This window comes from Ipomoea triloba, chromosome 4, assembly GCF_003576645.1.
Source record: "Ipomoea triloba cultivar NCNSP0323 chromosome 4, ASM357664v1".
Classification (NCBI taxonomy): domain Eukaryota; kingdom Viridiplantae; phylum Streptophyta; class Magnoliopsida; order Solanales; family Convolvulaceae; genus Ipomoea; species Ipomoea triloba.
The window spans coordinates 10,391,461-10,416,351 of NC_044919.1; the positions used below are offsets into that span (position 1 = coordinate 10,391,461).

Consider the following 24,891-nt stretch of genomic DNA (forward strand, 5'->3'; position numbering starts at 1 on the left):
TCTCTTTGTGTTCAACAAAGATTATGACTGTAATGATATATATCAATTAGTTTTACAATAATAAGTAACTTTTTTAAGTATTAGATTGGATTCGCATTACATCAGTCTATCTCTATCGAATGTATTAAAAAGTATTAGTTTAATTTGGGGTACGTAAAATGATTTTTTGTAAATTTGCTTATATTACTATTATGATCCTTTTAGTTTTGACGCTTAGACTTTAAAATTTTATAGGCATAGTGCACGATAAACTAACTGGTTTTTAAACAATTTTTTAGCGATGGCTGAAAATTAATGAAAAACACAAACGATGGTATTCCTATAATTATTACAGTACATTTAGAAATGCTTGACAGTGCCTTCACAAATAATAGGCAATGTACTCATCAGGATGTATAATAATGCACTCAAGCGTGTGAACTATTAGTCATTCACAAATACAAAATCAAATATTTTTAAATGCACTATAATAATTGCGATAATGTCCTTGAATTTTTTTTCCCTTCCCTTATTCTTTTTAGCTCTTGCTTATCCCAGATATACAAATGAGATCAATTCATAGATTCTTACAAATTAAAATATAATTATATGGCCAAAGACCTTGTAGTCTAGTGGCATCCGGTATCCCGGTTAACACTCTCACATGGATGATGGGAGTGGGTTTGAGCCTCAGTGGAGGCAACTGTTGACTCTTTGTGCTTCATTAGGTTGAGAAAGTAGTTATGAACAGATACTACATTGTAATAGAGTCAATAGTACTCAACATATGATTATATGATTTGAAGTAGAAACAAAATAATATTAGTCCATGAAATCTTAGTGATGAGTACTATATTCGATTCGAGGTAAAACTAGCCCATCCAGTTCCTCAAGTCCCTTTCAAAGAAGTATTCTATTGTTTCTCTCCTTTCAAAACATTAATTAGTTTTACAGTAGTTTTCAAAAAAAAAAAAAAAAAATTAGTTTTACAGTATGCGGGTCAAATATAAATACAAATGGTGTGATTGGTTCATGAGCTTACACACCATGCATGAATGAGAATCAAAATCATAGTTAGTGTTTGGTTGACAATTTTTAAAACACAACTATAAAATTTGATTACCCTTTCAATTAAAAACATCGTTCCCTAATTAAAAACGGATATCATTCTATCTTATTGGTAATATATGATTTTTAAGTTTTGATTAGTGCTTTTAAGTTTTTGTTTTGATTTTTTTTTTTGGGTTCATATTGATGCTTTGGATCGAATGTCGTTATATTAGGATCAATTGGCTTAAAGTTTTTATTTTTGTATTTTAAAATTTATTCCCATTATAGGATCATACATAACCAAATATTAATATTGGTAATCATTGCAATTCCACCCTACTACTAAACATGCAAAATATTTTTTTCAAAATTAATTATCATTACCAAGTATTTGATTCTTATTTTGATCCTGATTTAACCAAACACACCCCTAAATTGCAACTCTTAACATGAATATATAATGAATTCTCTGGACAAATTATAATGTGGACCATGCATATCCCATTACGAGGTATATTATTGATGCATGAATGTTTATTTTTAATATACTATAAAATCTTTTTTAATGTATTACATGTTCACTTTTAGATAACATACTAAAAAAGAATATACTAAAATGAATTTATTATAATATATATAATAAAAATGAACATGCAATTTACTAAAACTAAACTTATATATTAGTGGTTCACCTTGTAATGTAAACTATGATCTATGATATAACAATTAGAATTTTCTGTCGTATGCCAATTTCTTCTTCATATTCATATGCATATATAAACAAAACACAATGATATGTGATTTGAGATATAAATAAAATAATATTATTTTAATCTAAATGATTGATATATTTGATTAAGGGCAAAATTAGCTCAATTATTCAGGTCATCACCCCTTCCCAACAAGACAAAAAAAGTAAATGTTTTCAAGATTATCATTAACCAATCTTCATTATTATAAAGTGTCTTTTCTTTGGTTCAATTATATTGTGTTTGTCTTTTTCTGCAATTTCTATTCTTCTCACCTCCATCTTTCCTCAAAATCAGGTTTTATTTTATATAGCAGTCACAAAAATTAAATATATGTCCTTCACTCTACAATTTGAGTGCCTATCTAAATGTAATGCATAATATTATTCAAGATTTTGACATGTTTTATGTCACTCCGTATTTCTTAACCCGTTTATTGATTATTGATTTTAGGATGTAATTGTTTTCCTCTCTTTTTCTTTCTGGTGTAGCCTCCTAGTATAGGATGCATGATGAGTGAATGTACTCCCAAAAGCACAAGTAATATTTCCCTTTCCTCAATATATAATATTATGGGAAAAAAATATGAATGATAGAGCTAGAACATAAAAACAATAATACAAGATTTTGGGTAAATGGATTAAAATTTTTCACCAAATAATTCACAATCTGATGTGAAAATATATAATTTGTATTTGACGAAAGGCGGGGTTGCTAAATTCATAGTAATCGATAAATAAAAAGAGTTTTATTGTCATGTCAGATGGTGAAGGATCTTGATAATTTATTCTTATCCTTGTAGCTTTATTATTTTATGCATTTTGATATTACTCATAAATTAAAAAGAAAATATTTAATAAAACATATATCTATCATGGTTTGTTACGTTGTACCTAACATTTTCTCTGATCCAATATATATTCCTATCACATATAATGTGAGATATCTTGTCTAAGAGGAGAAATTACTTTTTCCATGTATTACAATTAAGCACCCTATGATCGCAAATTATATCGTGGACTGCGGTCCACAATGGATTGTGGGCCGTGCATCAAAACGACGTTGTTTTGATTAATGAAAGCAGACAGATGAAACCACCTTCGTGTCACGCTATTCACTTTCAGTTCATATACACTGCAGTTACATTTCAACACAACTGCAGTTACATTTCAACATAACTGCAGTTACATTTCGATATAACTACAGTTTCAATTCATTCGATATATAATATAAAACACAAATGTGAAACTGTTATTCAGTATCAGTTCATATACATTGCAGTTACATTTCAATACAACTACAGTTACATTTCGATATAACTACAGTTTCATTCGATAATATAAAACATAAATGTGAAACTGTTATTCAGTATCAGTTCATATACACTGCAGTTATATTTCAACACAACTACAGTTACATTTCGATATAATTACAATTTCATTCGATAATATAAAAACAAATGTAAGGAACTATCTTTTGAGATGACATGTAGTATCAGTGACCACGGTCCACAATGCAATGTGGACCGTGGTCGAAGGTATAACAACTGCCCTAAGATCTCCCTACTTTTGTGTGTCTAAACATATATTAGCTAGTGTGAACAAGGGAACGAGTTTATGTTTTTTTCATTGCTTAATACAATGTGTATAATTACACTTCTAAGCCCATAAATATATTATTAACACAATTACAATCATTCATATGCATGTACCAATACCAATTAACTAATAATATAATTAAAAATGAATTACAAAACCCTAAATAAACGTTGACAAAAATCACCATAAATCAAGACTAAATTGCCACATTCTCTAATTAGTAAAATTCAAACCTTTTGACTTCATTTTTATCATTAGGCAAAGAAATCAATGGCACATATATAGGATAATTAACCTCTATAAATAGGAAAAAGGAAGACAAATAACATCCTTTTTTTTTGGGTTACGAGGGAGATCAGACTCGGAATCATTACATGAGGGTGTGCATTGAGTAAATCATACTCTTGTGTAATAAAACTCAAATCACACTAGGAAACCTTGTGCAACGGGGTTGACCGATAACGTGTTGACAATAATCGAAATTTTTTTTGAGTACTACTGACTCTGTTACAATGTAGTATCTGTTATAGCTACTTTCTCAACCTACTGAAGCACAAAGAGTCAACAGTTCTCTCCTTTGAGGCTCCAACCCACTCTCCTCCATGTGAGAGTGTAAACCGGGTGCCATCGAATTTATGCCATTTTGGTATGAAAATCATATTCCACCTATTCAGCCATCTCTTTTAAGGGCACAAATAACATATTTGGTTTAGAAAGTGATTATTTCCTTTACAAAGGGAATATTGTAATGAAATTTTTAACGGACATTAAAACTATTGCAAATATTTTTTATTTTTAAAATATTAATTCATTTTCAATGAAAAAAAAAGAAAAAAAAATTCGTTGCACCTTGCAAATAATATAATATAATGTAACATGCATTGCAATGAATTGATAATTGATTGCGACAAAGTTCATTAATTAGGGAAATACACGAAAAGACTTGCAAAATAGGAATATCAAAGTAGACCAGTAATATGAACAAGGAAAAGTTTGGATATGAAAGAAAAGACATCATATAATGAGCGGTACGGTTGTTGCAAACAAGTTCCTGTAGAAACAGGAAAGTCTCAGCAAGTTGGTGAGGGTAACATGCGTGCTTTAACTTATGAACAAATTAAAGGTGCAATAAAAACAAAATAGACTTAGTTGATGAATACCTTTCCAGCATCAATCACACACACTTCTTCTTTAGCCCATCAAATCGTTAGTTTCCACATTCAAATCACTTAAAATTAATTACACCTTTGGAACAACACGGATTCAAATTAAAAGAACCATCCCCATTTGGTATCATATCATTTCATTGGTATTAAAAGTATGATTAATTGTCTAATCATTCCATTCTTATAGTATGTAAACGCTCTTATTTTCCATTCTTAAGGCCGGGATCATACTCTTATAAAATTCTGTCTTCTCTTTGATTTATGGAAAATCTTGCAGCCACTATTTGAAAATGCGTTCTGGGTGAAGCTCACCTTGTGACCCTAGTCAGGAAAAATCACAATGAGGTAAACCAGTTTAGATATGTTGTCCATACTGGATTGGCTCAAATCAATAAAGTTAACTTAATGGTAGCCATTTTGACTCATACTTGACTCAGAACCCTAGATGGTGTATATATTGGTATTTTTTAAGCAACATGAGTATTGTAACTTAATGTGTTATATAATATATATCCCATTAAGCTCTAATATATACATATATATATATATATATATATATATATATATATATATATATATATATATATATAGCGCATGAATCATAGCGACATGACCTCTATTTAACATAGTAGTATCTTCTATAATCGAGAAGGCTAATAAGCCACTCCTACATACTAGAAGTCAAACTAATTGGAACCTTGTGGAATTGTTTGCCCTCCCAATTTATCTAAAGCTCGAACCATATTTGGATGGTACAGTTATATGTAACTATTTAAAATAAAATAACATATAAAATATCACCTTGCCATCTTATAATTAAACAATTCGGATTTGGCCAAATTCGTGATTGAGTTCTGAGTAGGGTATTCGGATTTGGCCAAATTCGTGATTGAGTTCTGAGTAGGGTGACATGCATATATATATATATGTGTGTGTGTGTGTGTGTGTGTGTGTGTGTGTGTGTTGTGTAATGTGTGTGTGTGTGTGTGTGTGTGTGTGTGTGTGTTGTGTAAGTGCCAATGGAATGCATGTATAATGTTTGGAATATGAATATATCATATGTTGTGCCAATAACCTTCTAGCTATTTAAGTGTCATAAATTGATAATAATGTGGTTTAAAATAAGAAGTGGTGTATGTAGTGTTGTTTGGAGTGACGCTGAAGAGTACAATTAAGTTGAGAAGATAGGGAAGTATGTTTTGGCATGCAGTCGTGGGCACAACTCATTGGCATAGCATCCCGTGACACTTAGGGTTCCAATATAATAGGACAAGTAACAAGATCGATCACACAATCATATATAGTGTTTGTGCAGTGAGTACAAAGCCAGGTTGTAGGAATACAAAGCTACCCCAGCATATATATATATGCATCAAGTGCAGCTAAAACTACAGCTTAGTTGTACCTTTGCCTTCCAACAAGAATCCAAGAGTAGATATGTTGTAAAAGCTAAGAGATTTTTTATTGTGTTGATAGTATCTTATATAATTGATTGAAGGAATATTAGGGTGAGATTGTCGTTCTCAAAGGATTGGCGATAGATGCAAAGCTTATGTCTCTCACAAGCACTAAATCTTCTTATGAAAATCTAACCCTAAACAAACATTGGATGATGCAAGTAACAAATCAAATAACAATTAAGAATAGGAAATGCGGAAGGGAGTAGGAACTTGGATTAGGTCAAAGCAACATAACCGAATCGGAAATAAGAGAAAGAGCCAATTGGCTTGATGACGGATGCCATTTAACTGGAAGGAGACCTTTTCAAGGTTTCCATTCTTTTTCTTCTTTTTGTTTTTTGAAAAAAGGTTTCCACAATCTTAGAACACGTACTTAAAAGGACATTATTCTCATGACTCATGAGTATCTAAGAGGCATTTCATAAAACACGTTGGTCTTGGCATCTCATACTTCCCTTTTTCCAAAGGTGAAGCAAAGTTAATTAACCCCTCGAGTCTAGATTAGGTAATCACTTAGCTTCCTAATCGAAACACAATCATATTAATTAACATCATCAAAGTCAAGTCTCATATTTGATCTCCTACTCAACCAATATAATTCAAGGTCACATCTCCATGAACCTAATAATCTACGTCGCTTTCTCCCTCATAAGAGAATTATATTACTCATACATGATTATGCTAGAAATGACAATAGATTCAAGATCAAAAGAGTAATCCATAACAATCACAAAGTAAGAAATCAAAATAGCAAGACAATAATCAAAAGTGCAACAAAATGAAATTGAAATTGACTTATCTATTAGTAGATGAAATTGCAAATCAAAGTTTTCAATACTTACTTCCAAAGTGAAAATGAACTTGAATCTAACTAGAACTTGTATTGGAATTGGAATTGGAATTGAAATTGAAAATTGAAAATTGAATTCTAGGGTTCTAAGGACTAGAAAAATTGAATATAGAAGTTAAATTCTCCCAAACAAAAGTAACTAACACAAGTGTAAAAGTCCCCAAAGGCTAAAAGTCCAAAAGTCCCTAAATAAAATTTGATTTCTCCTGTTTATATTTTTGGAGCTGCGTCCTCGTGATGGCTTTGATTAACTCGCAGAAGCATGTGTGTCACGAACCGCTTTGCGTTGCGATGACCAACGTGACAGCAGAACACCTATCCTTTGCAGAAGTTTGTCTCGCGAATCATCATCACGTTGTGACGAAGTTACTTGTGATAGCAGAAGATACCTTGCAAATGTTTCCCTTACGAGCACTATCGTGTGTATGACGACGTCGTTTGGCTTTCATCCTATTTTTAGGCTTTTGCTTTCAAGATCTATGTAGAGGCTTTGAATATCTTATGAAAAATGAGGTATAGAAAAATTAGTTACCATCTTTTCTTTTTTACTTTTCTATTTATATACAAACTTTAGTAATGAAATATTTTCAAAAAAAAAATTCCGTTAACTTTATTATTTTTAACTTACTCATTACAAAATATTTTCTAACATTTTAATAATAAAAACAACAACAACGATGGGTATTTTGTCTTTGTATTATTATCATACTCCACAAGAACCTTCAAAAACAAATTCATTTTTCTTTTCATTTCTTTTTGTTCTTCAAATGAGATAAGATGGCATATAAATAATGTTGCGCAGCTCACAGGACTAACTCAGGGGTGATTGGTTCGCACATGAGAATCAGAATCGGTATGAGTATCAAATACTTGGTAATGTTAATGGGTTTTGGTGAAAATATTTTGCATGTTTGGTAGTAGGGTGGAATGGGAATGATTATTAATAGTTGGGAAAAAAGAAGGGAAATGAAACCCTTATTGGTATGATTTTTTCAATTAATGGAGTATTTCAAACCCATAGTAGTATTTTAAAAACCTATCAAACAAACAATAACAATCACTTTGATACTCATACCTTATGCCTAAACCCACCAACCAAACATACCCTCAGTTGGTTCAACCGATCACCCTAAAGCGTTATTTCAGCCCTAGTAGTGTGAGAATTTGAATCCAAACTGAGAACCTAACGGAACGACTCGCGATTTACCTTAATAATAATAATAATAAGGGTGTGTTTGGTTGACAGGATTAACTATTAGGAATGGATATCAAAGTCATTGTTATTGTTTGGTTGACAAGTTTTTAGAACACTATTATGAGTTTTGATTGCCCATTAATTGCAAAACCCATTCCCTAATAAAATAAGGGTTTCATTTCCCCCCCTCCTCCTCTTCCCAAACTATTAATAATCATTCCCACTCCACCCTACTACCAAACATGCAAAATACTTTCACCAAAATCCATTACCATTACCAAGTATTTGATACTCATTCCGATTCCGATTCTCATGTGCGAACCAAAGACACCCTAATAATGTTGGTTCAATCATAGATGATGGAGGCGGGCAGGCATGAGGCAAGTAGGAATCTGATAATGGAAGCGCAGCAATCCCCTCAAAGGCGTCCTTTCTACTGCGTACTGCGTAGCGTACATGCAAAATCGACAACTCTTTCTCCTCACCGCACGCTTATTACCATTCACACATTCATTCTCATCTTCAACAATCCCCACAAATGTTTAATATTTTATTTTTTCATTCAAAAATAAAAAAAGTAAACAAAAGTGATTCTTTTCTTCAATTTTTTTTTTAAATTTTATGAAGATTAAAATAATAAAATCGTAATAATTCAGTTAGCTTTATAGTGGATCAAAAACATAGATATATATAATCTATATTTCAAACCTAATATGAATAGCATGTCTCTTCTATGATGATGTCTTCTTCATATACATATTATGATGATAACAACCATATGTTGTTTGATATATAAATAAAATATTATAATATAATATATAGATTAAACTATTGTGTTTTAGCTTCAATACTAGTTGGCAAAAGCTTTAAGGCAGTCGAGATCCTTACTTAAAATTGCAATCGATGGTTTGCTGTTTGTGGGTTGTATTATATTATAGTCTAATAATAAATGGTGTATATTTTATTATGGTCTTGTGCTAGTTAAAAATATAAAAATTAAAGGGTGGGGTCGAATAGACTTTTATCTGTTTTAAAAATTGCATAGAGTGTGCACATTGAAAGTATGTTACTGGTCTTGTTTAGGTGAAATTAACACAACGAGATTGGCTAAAACGTTTGAAGTCATTTGAAGTTGCCTAGATTGTTTTCGAATATAAATGGTAGGATGTGAAAGTAGTAATTAAGAGTGTAGAGAGAGTTATAATAGTGGTTTAATGGGTAGTATAATCCCTATAATTCACTAGTTTCAATTCCTTATTACTAAGGAAAAAAATCTATTAATGTATATTAATACACCTAATTAATATATATATATATATATACAAGTGAGATCATCAGCCACTTCACGAAAATCTTTTACAACGATCATTACTTAATTTTTCACAAAGATCGTCCTACAAAATCCCCTTGTTACTTCACATCGTCTTACAAGGATATTCTATAAAGTTACATTGTTAACACAATGCGGTCTTTCTTCAATTCATAAGAATTAGTGCAGTCTCCTCACAATACTTAGTTAATTACCAAATGTTGTTCCAAGAGTAGTATGTTTAACTTCTCGAGTCGAAGTTGTCTCACTTCAAGGAATAGTTGAAGGTTGATATGTTAAATACTTAGAATTTAGATGATTATGTTTAGTTTAGAGAGAGTGCTTAATTGATAATGCTTAGCTTGAAAGTTTTGGTTGTTAAAATGCGTTTAGTAGTTCGTCTTATATTTGTTGAAGGAATTTTCTATTTATTGCTTACAGGAGATGAATTTATCCATTTTTAATTCCGATTCATTTAAATCCTAATTCACTTTAATTCAACCTAAACCGAAAGTGAACCGCACTCAAAATTATTCCTCAAACATTAAGCTACAAGATCTAGGACCACAAGTCACTAAGTTAGAATTGTTGTAATGGTCAAACCAAGTTGTCTCTAAGAAGGCAGAGCACCCCTTTTTATAGAACACCTCAACCCCACAACGTCATCCACATATACAATTCCAAACGTGCCTCCTCTCCACCAACCACGTATGTGCCACGCCCAGCTTGCGCCAACCTCCAAGTATGCGCAACATGCGCCAACTTTGCCGGAGGAACACCAAAGCCACGATGGGGCATGCTCCACCCACGCCAACCACACCGCAGTAGGCGGAGGCCAATGGACCCCAACGCCAGCCCCTTGCCACCCGACTGTGGGCGTCCATGGTCATGCTACAGAGACGACCCGACAAGCCACACTGCCGGGGTCCAATCCACAGCTGTGTGTACCATATTATTAAATAATGCACATTCAATATAAAAATAATGTACATTCAGTATAAAAGTAACGTACATTATATTCAGGGGATGTGCATTATTTTTGTAATGAATGTACATTATTTTTATAGTATAAAAAATAATGTACATTCATTACAAAAATAATGTATATTTAGTACATTAAAAATGTACATTTAATTATGGTCCACATAGCTGTGCCCCGGGCTAACCCGCCTGATTCCTCAATCCATCTTGCTCATCATAAGGCCACTTGACCAAACTGGGCCCAACAGACAGCCCGCGGCCCATGTCCCCATGAAGATTGAAGAAGACGATGAGTGAGTTGCTTGTGCATGTTGCAAAACAAATTGAAGAAGCAAGCACTGAGGAGACTGCAAATTATGTAATAGAATATACGAAACTAAACAATTCATCTGCACATCACAAAAAATAGTACATTTCTGTAAATAGGTTGCAAGTATAATGCAGTTTAAATACAAAACAAGGAATAAGAAGCCTATAACAGAAAGATATTCAAGCTTCCTTCTGCTAACTCTGTTTATGTGCTGTGGCATTAGGCTTACAAAACCTGCAAGAAATGCAGCTTAACAGCTGACCTGACATTTTTCAAGATTAAGTTGTGATTCAAATTCTCTACTTTCAATTTGGAGAATCTACTTCAGAAAAAAAAGTCAGGGAAAGACGAAAAATAATGCAATTTGAAAGGGTATAGAAACTGATAAACCATCTAATCAGTGGGTTTATCATGTGGCGGCCGTGTCCCGCTAGTGGCACCACCAGATGAGCTTCCAGGCTCTTGAGATTCAACGAGCTTGCGGAGCTGCTCTTGAAGACCTCGGACTCTATCTTCAGTTTTGCGGAGCTTCCTCCATCTGTAGGCAAACCAGAGGCCAAATCCTCCGTACACAACGATATACGAACCCCACACATAAGGGTAAGTTTCTGCATTCTCTTTGATCTTGCCATACTGTTCTTGGATCCTTCCCACCCAGCTACTACTAGATGAGCCTGTCCCTTGCATCTCTACATGTATTGCTTGTTGATCATCTTCTCCTTTTTGCTGAGTAGCCATAATTTATAACAGGTCCTGCTACTAATGCGTCGAGTTCAATTCTAAGTTGCTTGGCTATACCAGGAAATAAGCAAATTCGATACTGGGGCCAACTGCCAGCAAAAAGATATATTTCATTAGTACTAACTACTATAAGGTATAAAATGAGCAACAGTTACTATGTACAAATATGGAGTACTAGTTTCAAAGAAGTAAAAAATTAAAGAATTCAATTTATCTAACTTGAAAATATACTTCAATAAACCAGTAAAATGCATTTGTTATCACTCCGTATAAATGCTAAAGTTCACTATGGTTCATATACCCATGGAAGTAATAATATATTGCATGCCTCCACGTCAAAGATACTATTCTAAATATGAGATAGCAATGGTAGAGTTATCTATTCCATATGGCATTAAGAAGATAACCAATTCCTTACTGGCTTACTCTATGTTCTCAAACTGGCAAAACAATTTTGGCTGCCAAACTAACAACTAATACTGTTTAGAATATCTAATTCAATATGGCTGGATGCTCCAAAGAAGAGATGCAATAGAACAGACTCCCTCCCTACATTATGGGATGAAATAAAGGCATGGATTAGGAAGGATTATACGTGATAGCAGACAATCTGCACATTGAACCGCATAAACCATGTCTCCTCTTAGAAAGCAAAATAGGAATTTAACTTGCCAGTTGCCACTAGAATGAACTACTCCAATCTTTTTCATACATATCATTTTTTTAATGAATTTCTGTCACCACAACCCCTAACATTTGCTGTCAAGCTAAATGGTATGTATGTGTATTAAAAAAGAATGCACAAGAACTTATCTACTTTTCGGAGTAAAGGAGATTGTTTACAAGGTGATAATAGCCTTCTTCAAGAAGCTTCAGATCAGCCATAAAGCAAACCAACAACATATTATTCCATTCAATACTGAGACCTATATTGTAGACCCAATTAGTTATAACCACCTAAGTCAATTGAAACATGATAAAGAACATTTAGCTCGGTAATCCTCTGGGTAATAGGAGTGCCACTCTGTTCTAAATATAAAATCTAAACAGATACTCTCATATCCTGTTCTTAAGTTAAAATAACTAAATGCATTAGTGTATGAAGTATGAACATAACACCATGATTTTCTAAAGTATCAAAGTAATTTAAACAAAGTATAATGAAATACCCACACTTCATCACTAAAGCAAATGCTCAAAAAAGTAAAAAATTACCACTAAAATGGAAGCAGAAGCACATGATTTAGGTAAAGTGTATCAAACCAGGAGCATACCACATGCATTCCAGGATTTATTCATAAACTTAATGCCTAACTTCTGGAGTGCGCATAGCTCGAATTTGAAATGCACACACCAATTACCAGGAATACTCAAATGGACCTAAAAATACTTGCAATATGAAAATAAACTCAAAAACTCCAGGGTTTTTTCTGCTTATTCAGTAACTCAGTAGAAAACTTAGATTCCAAATCTTCATAAACAATTTCAAATGGAACTAATTATAGACTTGACCTATCAAATAACAAAATATGAAATCAATTCCAGAAATTGAGACACTGAACAATCATTTCCACCAATGGAGGGATAAAATCAAAAACTTATGTATGAGCAAGACTCAGTCGGTCAGAACAGGCTGGCAGGGTGGTGGATCAGTCCGTAACCTGCCATTTGTTATGGCATGCCAGGAAATCTCCAACCCAACCCGCCTAAAGTTACAAAAAATAATAATGTAATAAAATACCAAAATAAAAAAGGCAATAATTAGTCTAGATAGCTCTAAAGAAACTTAATACAAAGTTCAGATAAACAATCACATTCAGTCCATGTAATGATGTGAGAACATTTGATTGGCATTATTATTTGTTGAGTAACCACATAAAAATTAAAAGTTCAATGGTCAGAAATTGCATTTCTCTTCTGCACGTTCAAAAGAGAGCTAGCTACCCATTCCAACAGCCCTAGGCTAGTATAATTTTAAAAACAAACAAAAGCAATATCAGTAAACAGCTAGCATTATCTATGTCATGCAAGATGAGCTATGGAGAATGGACAGTGGACAGAGAACAACGGGAGCTCATAATACACTACCAAAATTCAGATTTAATATAGATACATCGCATATCTCATTTTGATTTGGTCACAAAATTCATACGGAGTATATATAACTATATACCAAAATCTGAGACAATGAGATTTCATAATTGGAAGTGTGCTTACGGAGGTCGGAGGCTGCCGGTAGATGGCGAAGTTGGAGGTCGGCGATGGACGGCAAGGCTGACGGAGTATTCAATTTGAGATTTCAGATCTTCAGAAGAAGGTTTGTTAATTGCTTGTGAGTATCGCTGGCGGCTGGCGGCGTCGGCCGACGCTCTTCTGCGGCACTGCTTTGCCTGCTTGCGACTAGGATTTAGGACTTTAGAAAAGAAACTAGGAATTTAGAAAAAGGAATAAGGTCAAAATTGGGCGTAACCTAAAAATGCAATTATGTTATTGAACGAAAAAAATGTATAATTGAATCACTGAACACTTATGTATGTATGTATGTAATTTTACCTATAGCAGGTCATCATCTATTTCTTCGGGTTATAATTAAATTAAATTAAATTAAATAATTATTTTAATGATATTTCAATAAAAAAAAACTAAAAAAATAAATAAATAAGTAAAATCGCCGACCACCCCTCCTTCGTCGACTTGTCTTCGTCTCCAAGGGGTTCTTCGTCTCCAACCAGAGACGAAGAGACTCTGGTTGAAGAAACGAAGAGATCTCTCTTCGTCTCCAACCGAAGACGAAGACACTCTATGATTTTTTTTAATGTTTTTATTAAAAATTAATATAATAATTTTTAAACAAAATTTAATTTAATTATAACTTGAAGAAATTGATGGTAACCTGCTATCATGCGAAATTGCATGCATTTGGGGTGTTCAGTGACCTAGTTGCATTTTTTTTTGTTTAGTGACCCGATTGCACTTTCAAGTTATGTACAGTGACTATCCAATTATTTGGAAGATAGCAATTAAGTTATTAAACTAAAAAAAATAAAGTTAGGATTTTAGAAAGAGTATATAAGTCATATGTATAAGGACTCTAGGATCCTTCAAGAATCAAAATTGGAAAAGTCATTTTTAATTGGAAGTTGTCTAATCCTAGATGAGTTATGATTCTTACTTAGAATCAAAATTAGAAAAATCATTCCTAATTGGAAGTTGTCCAATTCTAAATGAATTAAGATTCCTAATTCTAAACAAAGAGGTTGAACAAGGTACTTATAAAAGGGATTCTCATATGTTTGAAGAACACCAATCTTTTATTGTTTTATTTTGCACTTCTTCATAATTCTCAGCAGAGTAGACGAAATTGATGATGTCTTCTACCAAGATGATCATACTGAGGAGTTCTGACGGAGAGATATTCAAGGTGGAAGAGGCGGTGGCTATTGAGATGCAAATGATCAAGTACATGATTGACGATGAATGCGCAAACACTACCATTCCTATTGCCAACGTGACTGGCAAGATCTTGAATAAGGTTATAGAGTATTGCAAATTGCATGCCGAAACTGCAAAGACTAGCCAGGATGATCTTAAGGACTTTGATGCTAATTTCATCAAAGTTGACCATCAAACACTATCGGATCTCATAATAGCTGCTAATTTCCTTAATGTTAAGAGCTTACTTGATCTTACCTGCCAAGCTGTTGCAAATCTGATCGAGAAGATGACAGTGGAGGAGGTTCGCAAATTTTTTAACATTCAAAATGACTTCACACCTGAGGAAGAAGAAGAAATCCGTAAGGCGAATGCTTGGGCATTTGAATAAAATTCATATATATTTTTTAGATGCTAGTAGGACTTTCATAATAATAAATAAATTTATTTTGTTTGATATAATTGCACTGCATTGTTGTGTTATCTTCTTATTGAATTCAATTTATTTTATATTTTTATGTAATTCATTTATTGCTTTCAAAAATAAAAAGAATTTTTCTAAAAGAAAAAAATTATTAATCGTTAAAAAATTACATATAAGAATGAATTGAAAATTTAAAGTTTAAGGATTATTATTAATTTTTCTATCATTATAATTTTATTATTTCCCCTGTCCCATTTTACCTGTCATATTTACTATTCATTAGTTAAACCTACTATTTCTTCATTGCTTATATTCTTTAGTAATTTTTTTTTATTTTTAAATTTAATTTTTTGCGTTTAGTAGTACTTTTAATGTAGTTTCTAAATATATAAATTTTATATAATAATGCTAAACTTAATATTATGAAAAATTGGATTAAAAATAACTTCAATTAAATCTCGTTAAACGAATTAGACAACCAAAATGGGACGGAGGTAGTATAATTTTGCTATCAATTTAATTTTTTAATTTTATGTTTATTCTAATTTGAATGGATTTATATAAAAAACTTAATAACATAATTGACCTTTTAGAAAAGGTCAGTGTTTATTTAACCATTTTTCAATATAATATTAATATATTAGTTATAAGTGATACCAAATTGATTACCTACTAAGATAGGGTGGGTTAGCATTATATTAGTCTTGTTTGGTAAAATGGTTGTTAACTGACAGCTGTTAGGTTGTTAGCTTATTGGGATAACATTAGCTGATTGTAAAATAGTGTTTGGTAAATTAGCTGTTAGCAGATAGTTGTTTGATATAATTTCTTTTCTTAAAAAGTTAATTGAAACAACTAATAATGATCAAATAAACCAAAATTGGTTAATTTTAGCATTTTAGAGTTACAAAAAATTGATTAACCAAACACTTATATTAATTTTTTAACTCAGTCAAACAACTTATAATGATCAAATAAGCCAAAATTGGTTGATAGGCTAACAATTTTACTAAACAGAGCCAATATTATCTTTTATTTTGTAATATAATATTAATCTGTTAGTGTACTATTAAAAAATAATAAAATAAAATTTGAGTTGGCATAACACATCAGAACTCAGAAGTATAAGATAATCGGTAGGATGAATTTGATAATGTAAATAATTAGAACAAAATAAGAATTACCAAATATCTTATGATCAAGTGGCATGAAGTGACTCTCCCAACCGGGAGGTCAGTTCGAGCCTCAGTGGAGTCAATATTTACTCGTTTGGCTTCAGACAATTGCCAGGGTCAAGGATCCAAACTTGTTATAATACATGTACAATTGCACAAAATTAAAATACAGGAACTAAATTACACAAAAACATATAAAACAAGAACCTCAAAGGTACTTTATCCACTCAAAACCCAAACAAGATTGAAATGTTAAACAAAACAAACACTACTACACCTCTAAAACTCTGGTGTAATATGATTCCACAAGCAAACAAAGAAAACCTGGAGTCTAAAACCAAATCTAGAGTTCACAAGCTGTGAAAGCAAGAACTTGTGCTTAGTAATGTTTTAATACATCAGAAAATTAAGCTGGAGTTCTGTTCATACAAATGTTTTGCCATTTCTATAGTTTCAATGAGCTCTTTTGACTCTCTCCAAGGGTTCAATAAGAACACAAAAATGAAGTTCTTTTACGACCTCTTGACCAAGATTTGCAAAATAATCATCACATTACTTACCCTTGTGGTGTATATTGTTGATGGGTATGAACTATCCCTCTCTCACATAAGTTCCTCCAATCTAGGAGGCGTGTCTTCCTTATGTTCTCGCCCTCCTAACTTGTCTTGAGACAGGACACAACTAGTGCTGAATTCATCTGTCGGGATTTCGCTAAAAGTAGCACTTCACTTGCATGTATAGTTAATCAAAATCCGTCCAATCTTCCATATAACAGTACATCTTTCTATTCGCCTCTCATTATTTGCATTGAAGTTGGCCCGCATAAAATGCTTTTCTCAAAAAATTTCGCACGGGAATGAGGATCCTTGTATCTCAGAGAGATTTTCAGAAACACACGGAGCAGCAGAAGAATCAGGGCAGTGATAAAACCAGATAGAAAAACATTTTGTTCCAAGCTCACCCCTTGCATATTCATGTTGTGGGATCTGAGGAAAGAAGTGATGGCATTTGCATCCACCGATTTGCACCGACATATGTTGTCATTTAGTTTGTCCAACTCATGAGTATGTGGAAGTAAAATGCCTTGTCAACCAAGCCACCGGTCCATTCCAAGAAATACTAGGCACATATATCAAGAAATCAGTGCATTCTTTTGGCTATTACACCATTAGACAATTATTATTCCATCTAAGTTTGGTTCAATGATATATATTCCGCCACAGTATCATATGTCTCGAGGGAGAGAGGGCTCTCAGCAAAACATCTGCAAACACATTGAATCAACCATTCAAACATTATTGCCAGTAACAATGAAGCAAGCATGGAATTCATTTAAACACTATGGTGTGTTTACCTAAGCTCATGCCAAAACATTTCTGATTTTTCATGCAAGAAAGGCCGCAGAGGAGCAAGAAAGTCATTCCTTGCACCTGGTTCTCCAGAACTAGCTTGGTGGCTTCTTTCATTTCCCGAGACAAAAAGTGAGGTGACAACATGGACAATAACAGATGGATTGGGGTCATCAAGAATAGCCTCCAACTCCCTTTTTATCCAAGGTTCTATTCTTTGCACTACCATTGCTTTGGCACTGTTGTTGTGTTCCATTTGCTGGAAGTTAATTATTGAAAATATTATTCCCTAAGGATTAAAGAATGTAAAGCAAATACCTCTAGCTAAGACAAGACAATAGTAGTTAATCTGATAATTACAATAATTCTCCAATGCATAATGAATTTTATGTGAGATGTACCGACAAAAAAAAAATGATATACCTCTATAAGACGATTTTTGGATGAGAAAGGAACAGCCTGCAATTTCCTTTCATATATGCTGCAAGAAGCATATGAACAATGTCATATACACAGAAAATATCATTTTAATTTTAATAAATATGATTATAGTGATGAAAAGGATTAATATGAATTAGCAACCTGGCCCGCCATTGCAGTGTTCTCTCCCTAATGACACCAGGGTTTGCAGCTTCCAATTGGCCAAATGACCTCCTCCTCGGGATTACCCCCGTTCTCGAGTATTGGGTAGTTAGTTCTGCCCTTGTTCTTCTAATTAACCTGATTAACAATTTCCCCCTCCATGTTAACAATTTCACTCTCCTACAGCCATCTACCTCCATCACATATATACGATATTCACATCTTATAATTTGAATAAATGCAGTGTTTTATTTGAAAATTGAAATATCTTAAGTACAAACACAAAAACATTATGTGTGTGTGTTTCTTTATTTAACATGTATATCAGCAAATAAAACACTTTAAATTCATATAGACGATATATAGTAGCATAATACTATGGGAAAAAGAAGTTCAGAAATGATTTCACAAAATAGAAAAATCTCAATTAAAAAAAAAACAAATCTAGGTCAAATACCTCAGTTCTTCCAAATGGCTTCTTCGCCGCGCTGGAAAACCTACTGTGTGAGGTCTATCATCCACTGGACTTTTAAATTTCTCCTTCTCAAGGGTTTGAGAAGAGAGATCAATTATGAAAAGCCAAGAGCCAAATTCCGCTTTGCAAAGTGGACAAGTACGCTTGTAATCACTCCACTTGTGGATGCAGTCAGCACAGAAGGCATGTTTGCACAATGGAAGCAGTGCAGCTCGGCTTGGCTTGATTTCACAAAGACATATTGGACAAGGATTTTGAGTTATGGCATCAGCGATTTGAGCCAAATCTGAGTGTCTTATGGACTTACACTTGTACACTCGGCATTGAGTACTTCTTTCTCGTGAAGGAGCCATGAACTGAAGAATAGGTTGGTAGAAGGTGCTGGGCTTAGCAACTACTTAAGCTGGTTACTGTGATATTGTTCTCTAATCCACTGAAAGGCAATTTGAGTTGACATTAGAATATATCTCAAAGTGCCAAATTTGGTAACTTAGAAATTTTTACAATAGATCATCAAAATTTTTATATGTATTAGCTTCAGCTTTTACTAGATTACAGCAAATGTCATTGCTTTGCATACTTCTTTACATTCATGATTTGGCATTCCAATAGATTCTCAAATTTTTTCTAAAAAGTTCTAACATGGTGACAAAAAAAAAAGGATTTGGCAGTATAACTCACTGACTACATGTCTAGATTACAGCAAAGCTTGACCTTTACTATGCTACATACATCAACAATCAATTATCCAATTTAAAGATACATGATTTTGATATAGGGCTGCCATGGTAGCTCACTCTGTTTTCTCCCTAAAACCCAACATTGTCAACTCAAATACAGCATAATCACATATGTAAAAATGCACAAAATCACAGTTATAATATATACGGTATTATATTGCTTAGGGAAAAAATGTTTTGTGTACAGCTAACCAATTGGAATGTGATCAAACATTATGCTCCATAAACCTCAGTCAATAGTCAATACAAAATCAGTCCCTCTTGAGTGTGATCTAGTATTAACCAGGCAGACATTGTCCTCTTAAGTTAAATCATTGGAAGAATTGATAGATAAAGAAAACACTATGATTTTTAGAGGTACACACATGCAAAGATTCAAAGAAGACTAGAAGAGTATCCATATTCCATATACCTATATTATTCATGCAAGAGTTGCTAACAAGGGGTAACCCCAACCAAGATGGCTAAGGATACAAACTTGTAACCATAAGGTCACAAGTTCAAATTCCAACCTTCTTGGTTTGAACTGATAAGCTATGGACAACCTAGACTGGTTTACCTCCTTGTGATCCTTTGTTGGCTAAGGTCACAGGACTGGTTTACTAAGTGCACAGCCTCGGATAGTGGTTGCGAGTTTTACTTTTCACCCAAAAAGAGTTGCTAAACAGAAGCAGGGACTCATATACCACTTGAGCTTAGAGCTTATGAAACAACCTAGAGTCAACACCTTTCATTACCCCTCACCCCCCCTTTCACTGAAGATTCAGATTTTGGTACAGTGAAAGCTCGAATTCTATTTACCCATAAAGAAACCAATCAAAACTATAATTTTGGCAGCATTTAATGGGCAGTTTTATTATTCTACTCCTAATTATAGAGCAATGATTTCTTTCCGCCATCAAAATCTAGATACAGCAAAAAGAACCCACAATTTCAATTGGACATGAAAATTAAATAAATTTAGGGAAACCCAACAAATACCTAGTAATACTTGTTAACGAGAAAACACAAATTTAGTTGGCAAATCGCATAATGGTCTACCTGAAGCTAGGGCAACGGCAAGAAGGGTATGGAGAATGGACAATCGACAAAGAACAACAGGGGCTCATAATACACAGATTTAATATAGACACAGCACATTTCTCATTTTGATTCGCTCACACAATTCATACGGAATATATAACTATACACCACAATTTGAGAAAATAAGATTTTATATTTGGAAGTGTGCTTACGGAGGTCGGACTGTCGGAGGCTGTCGGCCGGCGCTTGGAACAGTCGTCCTACTCCTAGATGAGTTAAAGATTATTATTTAGAATCAAAATTAAAAAAAATTATTTTTAATTTGAAGATGTAATCCTAAATGAATTAAGATTTCTATTTCTAAACAAAGTGGTTGAAGGGTTGTACTTATAAAAGGGGATTCTCAAATGTTTGAAGAGCACTAACTTTTAATTTGCAATTCCTTAGAATTCAGTAGAGATCATACGAAATTTATGATGTCTTCTACCAAGATGATCATATTGAGGAGTTCCGACGGAGAGATATTCAAGGTGGAAGAGGCAGTGGCTATTGAGATGCAAATGATCAAGTACATGATTGACGATGAATGCGCAAACACTACCATTCCTATCGCCAACGTGACTGGCAAGATCTTGAATAAGGTTATAGAGTATTGCAAATCGCATGCCGAAACTGCAAAGACTAGTCAGGATGATCTTAAGGACTTTGATGCTAATTTCATCAAAGTTGACCATCAAACACTATCGGATCTCATAATAGCTGCTAATTTCCTTAATGTTAAGAGCTTGCTTGATCTTACCTGCCAAGCTGCTGCAAATCTGATCGAGAAGATGACAGTGGAGGATGTTCGCAAATTTTTCAACATACAAAATGACTTCACACCTGAGGAAGAAGAAGAAATCCGTAGGGAGAATGCTTGGGCGTTTGAGTAAAATTCATATATATATATATATACACACACACTATTAGGACTTTAGGATCAATATCGTTTTAGGTCGTTTGATATAATTATATTGTAGAACATTCATTCATGAAATTATGTGATTTTGTGAAGGAAGCTGAATTGTTGTGTTATTTACACATTGAATTCATTTATTTTATACAATTATAGGTTTTATTTCTTTTTTATATAACTTTAAATTTTAGTTGTTTTAATATATTAGGTTTAGCGGATTTAAACATGTTTCATCATATCGTGTTGACATGACCTGAAACCTATTCACAAAACATGTCAACTCGTTTAACCCGTTAACAAATTGTGTTTGTGTTAAAAATTTAAACTCGTTAACCTTAACATGTCGTGTTCGTGTTTAGACTTATCGTCTTCGTGTTGACTCGTTAACGAACTTGTATATACGAATTGCCAGGTCTAATTGGAGGTCTATTGTCTTTGGTAGAAATTTCAAATTTATTCCTAAACTATCGTTTTTGTCATTTAACACCCCAGACTATCATATTTTTTATACTTTTGGTCATTCCAATGACTTTTCCGGTGAAATCCTATTTTATGCAAGTGTATTTTGGTCTCTTCAATTTTTTTAAAATTATTTTCCTAATAAGTTACAATTTTAGTCACAGACAATCGTTTTAGCCATTTAGCACCCCAGACGATCATATTTTGGACACCTTTGGTCATATTTTAGGAAAGGGTATTTTCGATGACAAAGAATATGCTTATTTCTTCTTCTTCTTCTTCTTTTTTTTTTTTTTCCTTTTTTTTTTTTGAGCTCTATAGCTATATATAGTAGATAATTCATAGAATCATGAACTAAAACAATAGGGGTCAGGCTGAAGTCGATCGAGTAGCTACATCTTGAACCTTCCAATTGCATTGCAAAAATGGTTCCCTTGCACTTGAAGGCCCTCACGTACTCGATATCGTCATTGACGAACGGCGATTTTGATTAGGTTGAAGGAGATGAAGAAAAGAGCCGAGTGAATGAAATTGTGCAATCCACAGCTAAACAGGAAAAAATCGACGCAAAAAAATTAGAAAATAAAAAAGCGAAGAAACGTAAATGTCATTGTCTAAATAGGGTTTCACCTAAAAGAGTCATCGGAAGGACTAAAACTGTCCAAAATATGATAGTCTGGATTGTTAAATGAAAAAATAATAATTTTTTTGACTAAATTTGGAATTGACACCAAAGACAATGAAACTCCGAGTGGAATTAACACATTGAGAATTTTTGAAGAGACTAAAATACCATTGCCTAAAATAGAATTTCACCGGAAAAGTCAACCAAAGTAATTTGAGTTGATATATTAGAATAGATCTCAAAGTACCAAATTTGGTAACTTAGAAATTTTTACAATAGGTCATCAAAATTTTTCTGTGTATTAGCTCCTCCTTTTACTAGATTACAGCAAATGCCAATGCTTTTCATACCCCATTACAATTTACATTCATGATCAGGCATTCCAATAGATTTTCAAAAAATTTTCAAAGTTTTAACACGGTGTCACGGTGACATAATAATAATAAAACAATCAAAACTAGAATTTTGGCAGCATCTTAAGGGGCTGTTTTATTATTCTAATCCGTGACCAATAATTTCTTTCCGCCATCAAAATCTTGATACATAAAAAACAACCCACAATTTCAATTTCTTTTTTGAATACTATTGACCCTGTTACATGTAGTATCTGTCCATATACTTTCTCAACCTACTAAAGCCCACTGGGGCTTGAACCCATGACCTCCCACTTGGGAGAATCACTTTATGCCGCTTGACCACAAGGCCTTTGGCAATTTCCATTTCAATTGACATGAAAAAGTAAATAAATTTATGGATGTTATAAATATATTATTATTATGGACATTATGGCTATTCAATACATAACGGTCATCATTATTATATATATATATATATATATATATATATATATATATATATAAAAGATGTATTTCTCTTTGTTGTAAGAAAATTTATGAATGAAATGGTGATCACATGCATGTTTCTACTCTATGTTCTTTGTACTTATTCTATTTAAGTATATCACATGTAAGTTCACCAATTAGTAGTTGACAGGCCAGGCACAATTACAACAATGGAAACCCAACAAATACCTTGGAATACTTGTTAACGAGAAAACACAAATTTAGTTAGCAAATGCTAGGGCAGCGGCAAGAAGGGGTATGGACTATGGATTTACCACAATTTGAGAAAATAAGATTTTATATTTGGGCGGTCGGAGGCTGCCGGTCGGCGATCCAAATAATTTTTCATTTGACCTTTACAAGTCTCATATGTATAAGGATTTGTGGATTTTTTTAAAAGATGATTTGTGGATCCTTTTAAGAACCAAAATTGGAAAAGTCTTGTAATTCAGAGTTGTCTAATCCTAGATGAGTTAAAATTCTTATTTAGAATCAAAATTGAAAATATAATCTTTAATTGGAAGTTGTCTAATCCTATATGAGTTAAGATTCCTATTTCTAAACAAAGAGGTTGAAGGGGTGTACTTATAAAAAGGATTCTCATATGTTTGAAGAGCACCAATCTTTTATTGTTGTAATTTGCAATTCTTTATAATTTAGTAGAGAGTAGACGGAATTGATGATGTCTTCTACCAAGATGATCATATTGAGGAGTTCTGATGAGGAGATATTCGAGGTGGAAGAATTGGTGGCTCTTGAGATGCAAACGATAAAGTACATGATTGACGACGAATGCGTGGACACTATCATTCCCATCGCTAACGTGACTGGCAAGATCTTGGCTAAGGTTATAGGGTATTGCAAATCGCACGCCGAAGCCGCAAAGACTAGCCAGGATGATCTTAAAGACTTTGATGCTAATTTCATCAAAGTTGACCATCAAACACTATTAGATCTTATAATGGCCGCTAATTTCCTTAACGTTAAGAGCTTGCTTGATCTTACATGCCAAGCTGTTGCAAATCTGATCGAGAATAAGACAGTGGAAGAGCTCCGCAAAAATTTTAACATTCAAAATGACTTCACACCTGAGGAAGAAGAAGAGGTCCGTAGGGAGAATGCTTGGGCATTTGAGTAAAATTCACACATATTTTAGATACTATTAGGACTTTAGGATCAATATCGTTTTAGTTCGTTTGATACAATTATATTATAGAACATTCATTCATGAAATTATGTGATTTTCTGAAGGAAGCTGAATTGATGTGTTATTTTCGTATTGAATTCATTTATTTTTTTATACAATTATACAGTCTATACCTTTCTTTACGTAGTCAAGTGCCAAACCAAATCTATAATATTCTAGAAAATATTATTAATTATAAATTAGACAATGTCAAGTTGGCTCCATTTTTTAAAAAT

The 24,891-nt window shown here is 33.1% G+C and overlaps 5 protein-coding genes across 7 annotated transcripts; 3 read left to right on the forward strand and 2 right to left on the reverse strand.

Moving 5' to 3' along the window:
• Window positions 1–10,727: 10,727 nt before the first annotated feature.
• On the reverse strand, window positions 10,728–13,760 carry LOC116017025. The gene is made up of 2 exons (XM_031257529.1): window positions 13,606–13,760; window positions 10,728–11,477 (listed from the first exon to the last, which is right to left on the reverse strand). Exon 2 carries the CDS (start codon window positions 11,383–11,385, stop codon window positions 11,041–11,043), a length of 345 nt encoding a protein of 114 aa, XP_031113389.1. The 5' UTR covers window positions 11,386–11,477; window positions 13,606–13,760; the 3' UTR covers window positions 10,728–11,040.
• A 958-nt stretch (window positions 13,761–14,718) lies between these two features.
• Window positions 14,719–15,343, forward strand: LOC116017539 (SKP1-like protein 1A). The gene has a single exon (XM_031258150.1). It carries the CDS (start codon window positions 14,753–14,755, stop codon window positions 15,209–15,211), a length of 459 nt encoding a protein of 152 aa, XP_031114010.1. The 5' UTR covers window positions 14,719–14,752; the 3' UTR covers window positions 15,212–15,343.
• A 1,271-nt stretch (window positions 15,344–16,614) lies between these two features.
• Window positions 16,615–20,956, reverse strand: LOC116015160 (E3 ubiquitin-protein ligase Topors). 3 transcript variants are annotated; one of them, XR_004097560.1, is made up of 7 exons: window positions 20,801–20,956; window positions 18,808–19,258; window positions 18,351–18,488; window positions 18,192–18,249; window positions 17,774–18,027; window positions 17,381–17,683; window positions 16,615–17,116 (listed from the first exon to the last, which is right to left on the reverse strand). XR_004097560.1 is itself a non-coding variant. In XM_031255180.1 (6 exons), exons 2-6 carry the CDS (start codon window positions 19,176–19,178, stop codon window positions 17,608–17,610), a joined length of 897 nt encoding a protein of 298 aa, XP_031111040.1. In that variant the 5' UTR covers window positions 19,179–19,258; window positions 20,801–20,956; the 3' UTR covers window positions 16,615–17,607. The 3 variants fall into 3 exon arrangements, 2 of the variants coding, with proteins under 2 accessions (XP_031111040.1, XP_031111041.1); XM_031255180.1 differs by having other exon boundaries at window positions 16,615–17,683; XM_031255181.1 differs by lacking the exon at window positions 20,801–20,956 and adding an exon at window positions 20,607–20,757 and having other exon boundaries at window positions 16,615–17,683.
• A 105-nt stretch (window positions 20,957–21,061) lies between these two features.
• Window positions 21,062–21,520, forward strand: LOC116017715 (SKP1-like protein 1A). Its single transcript, XM_031258343.1, has one exon. It carries the CDS (start codon window positions 21,062–21,064, stop codon window positions 21,518–21,520), a length of 459 nt encoding a protein of 152 aa, XP_031114203.1.
• A 2,628-nt stretch (window positions 21,521–24,148) lies between these two features.
• On the forward strand, window positions 24,149–24,607 carry LOC116017672 (SKP1-like protein 1A). The gene has a single exon (XM_031258299.1). The coding sequence runs from the start codon at window positions 24,149–24,151 to the stop codon at window positions 24,605–24,607; it is 459 nt and encodes a 152-aa protein (XP_031114159.1).
• The last annotated feature ends 284 nt before the right edge of the window (window positions 24,608–24,891 follow it).

What these genes read in the sequence shown, in the direction of transcription:
- LOC116015160 (XM_031255180.1), bottom strand. Translation starts at nt 19,178, where the DNA reads ATGGCTCCTTCACGAGAAAGAAGTACTCAATGCCGAGTGTACAAGTGT. An exon ending in AGCCATTTGGAAGAACTGAG is followed by an intron (nt 18,489 to 18,807) that starts GTATTTGACCTA and finishes ATTGTTAATCAG; the next exon opens with GTTAATTAGAAGAACAAGGG. An exon ending in ACACTGCAATGGCGGGCCAG is followed by an intron (nt 18,250 to 18,350) that starts GTTGCTAATTCA and finishes TGCTTCTTGCAG; the next exon opens with CATATATGAAAGGAAATTGC.
- LOC116017672 (XM_031258299.1), top strand. Translation starts at nt 24,149, where the DNA reads ATGATGTCTTCTACCAAGATGATCATATTGAGGAGTTCTGATGAGGAG.
- LOC116017715 (XM_031258343.1), top strand. Translation starts at nt 21,062, where the DNA reads ATGATGTCTTCTACCAAGATGATCATATTGAGGAGTTCCGACGGAGAG.
- LOC116017539 (XM_031258150.1), top strand. Translation starts at nt 14,753, where the DNA reads ATGATGTCTTCTACCAAGATGATCATACTGAGGAGTTCTGACGGAGAG.
- LOC116017025 (XM_031257529.1), bottom strand. Translation starts at nt 11,385, where the DNA reads ATGGCTACTCAGCAAAAAGGAGAAGATGATCAACAAGCAATACATGTA.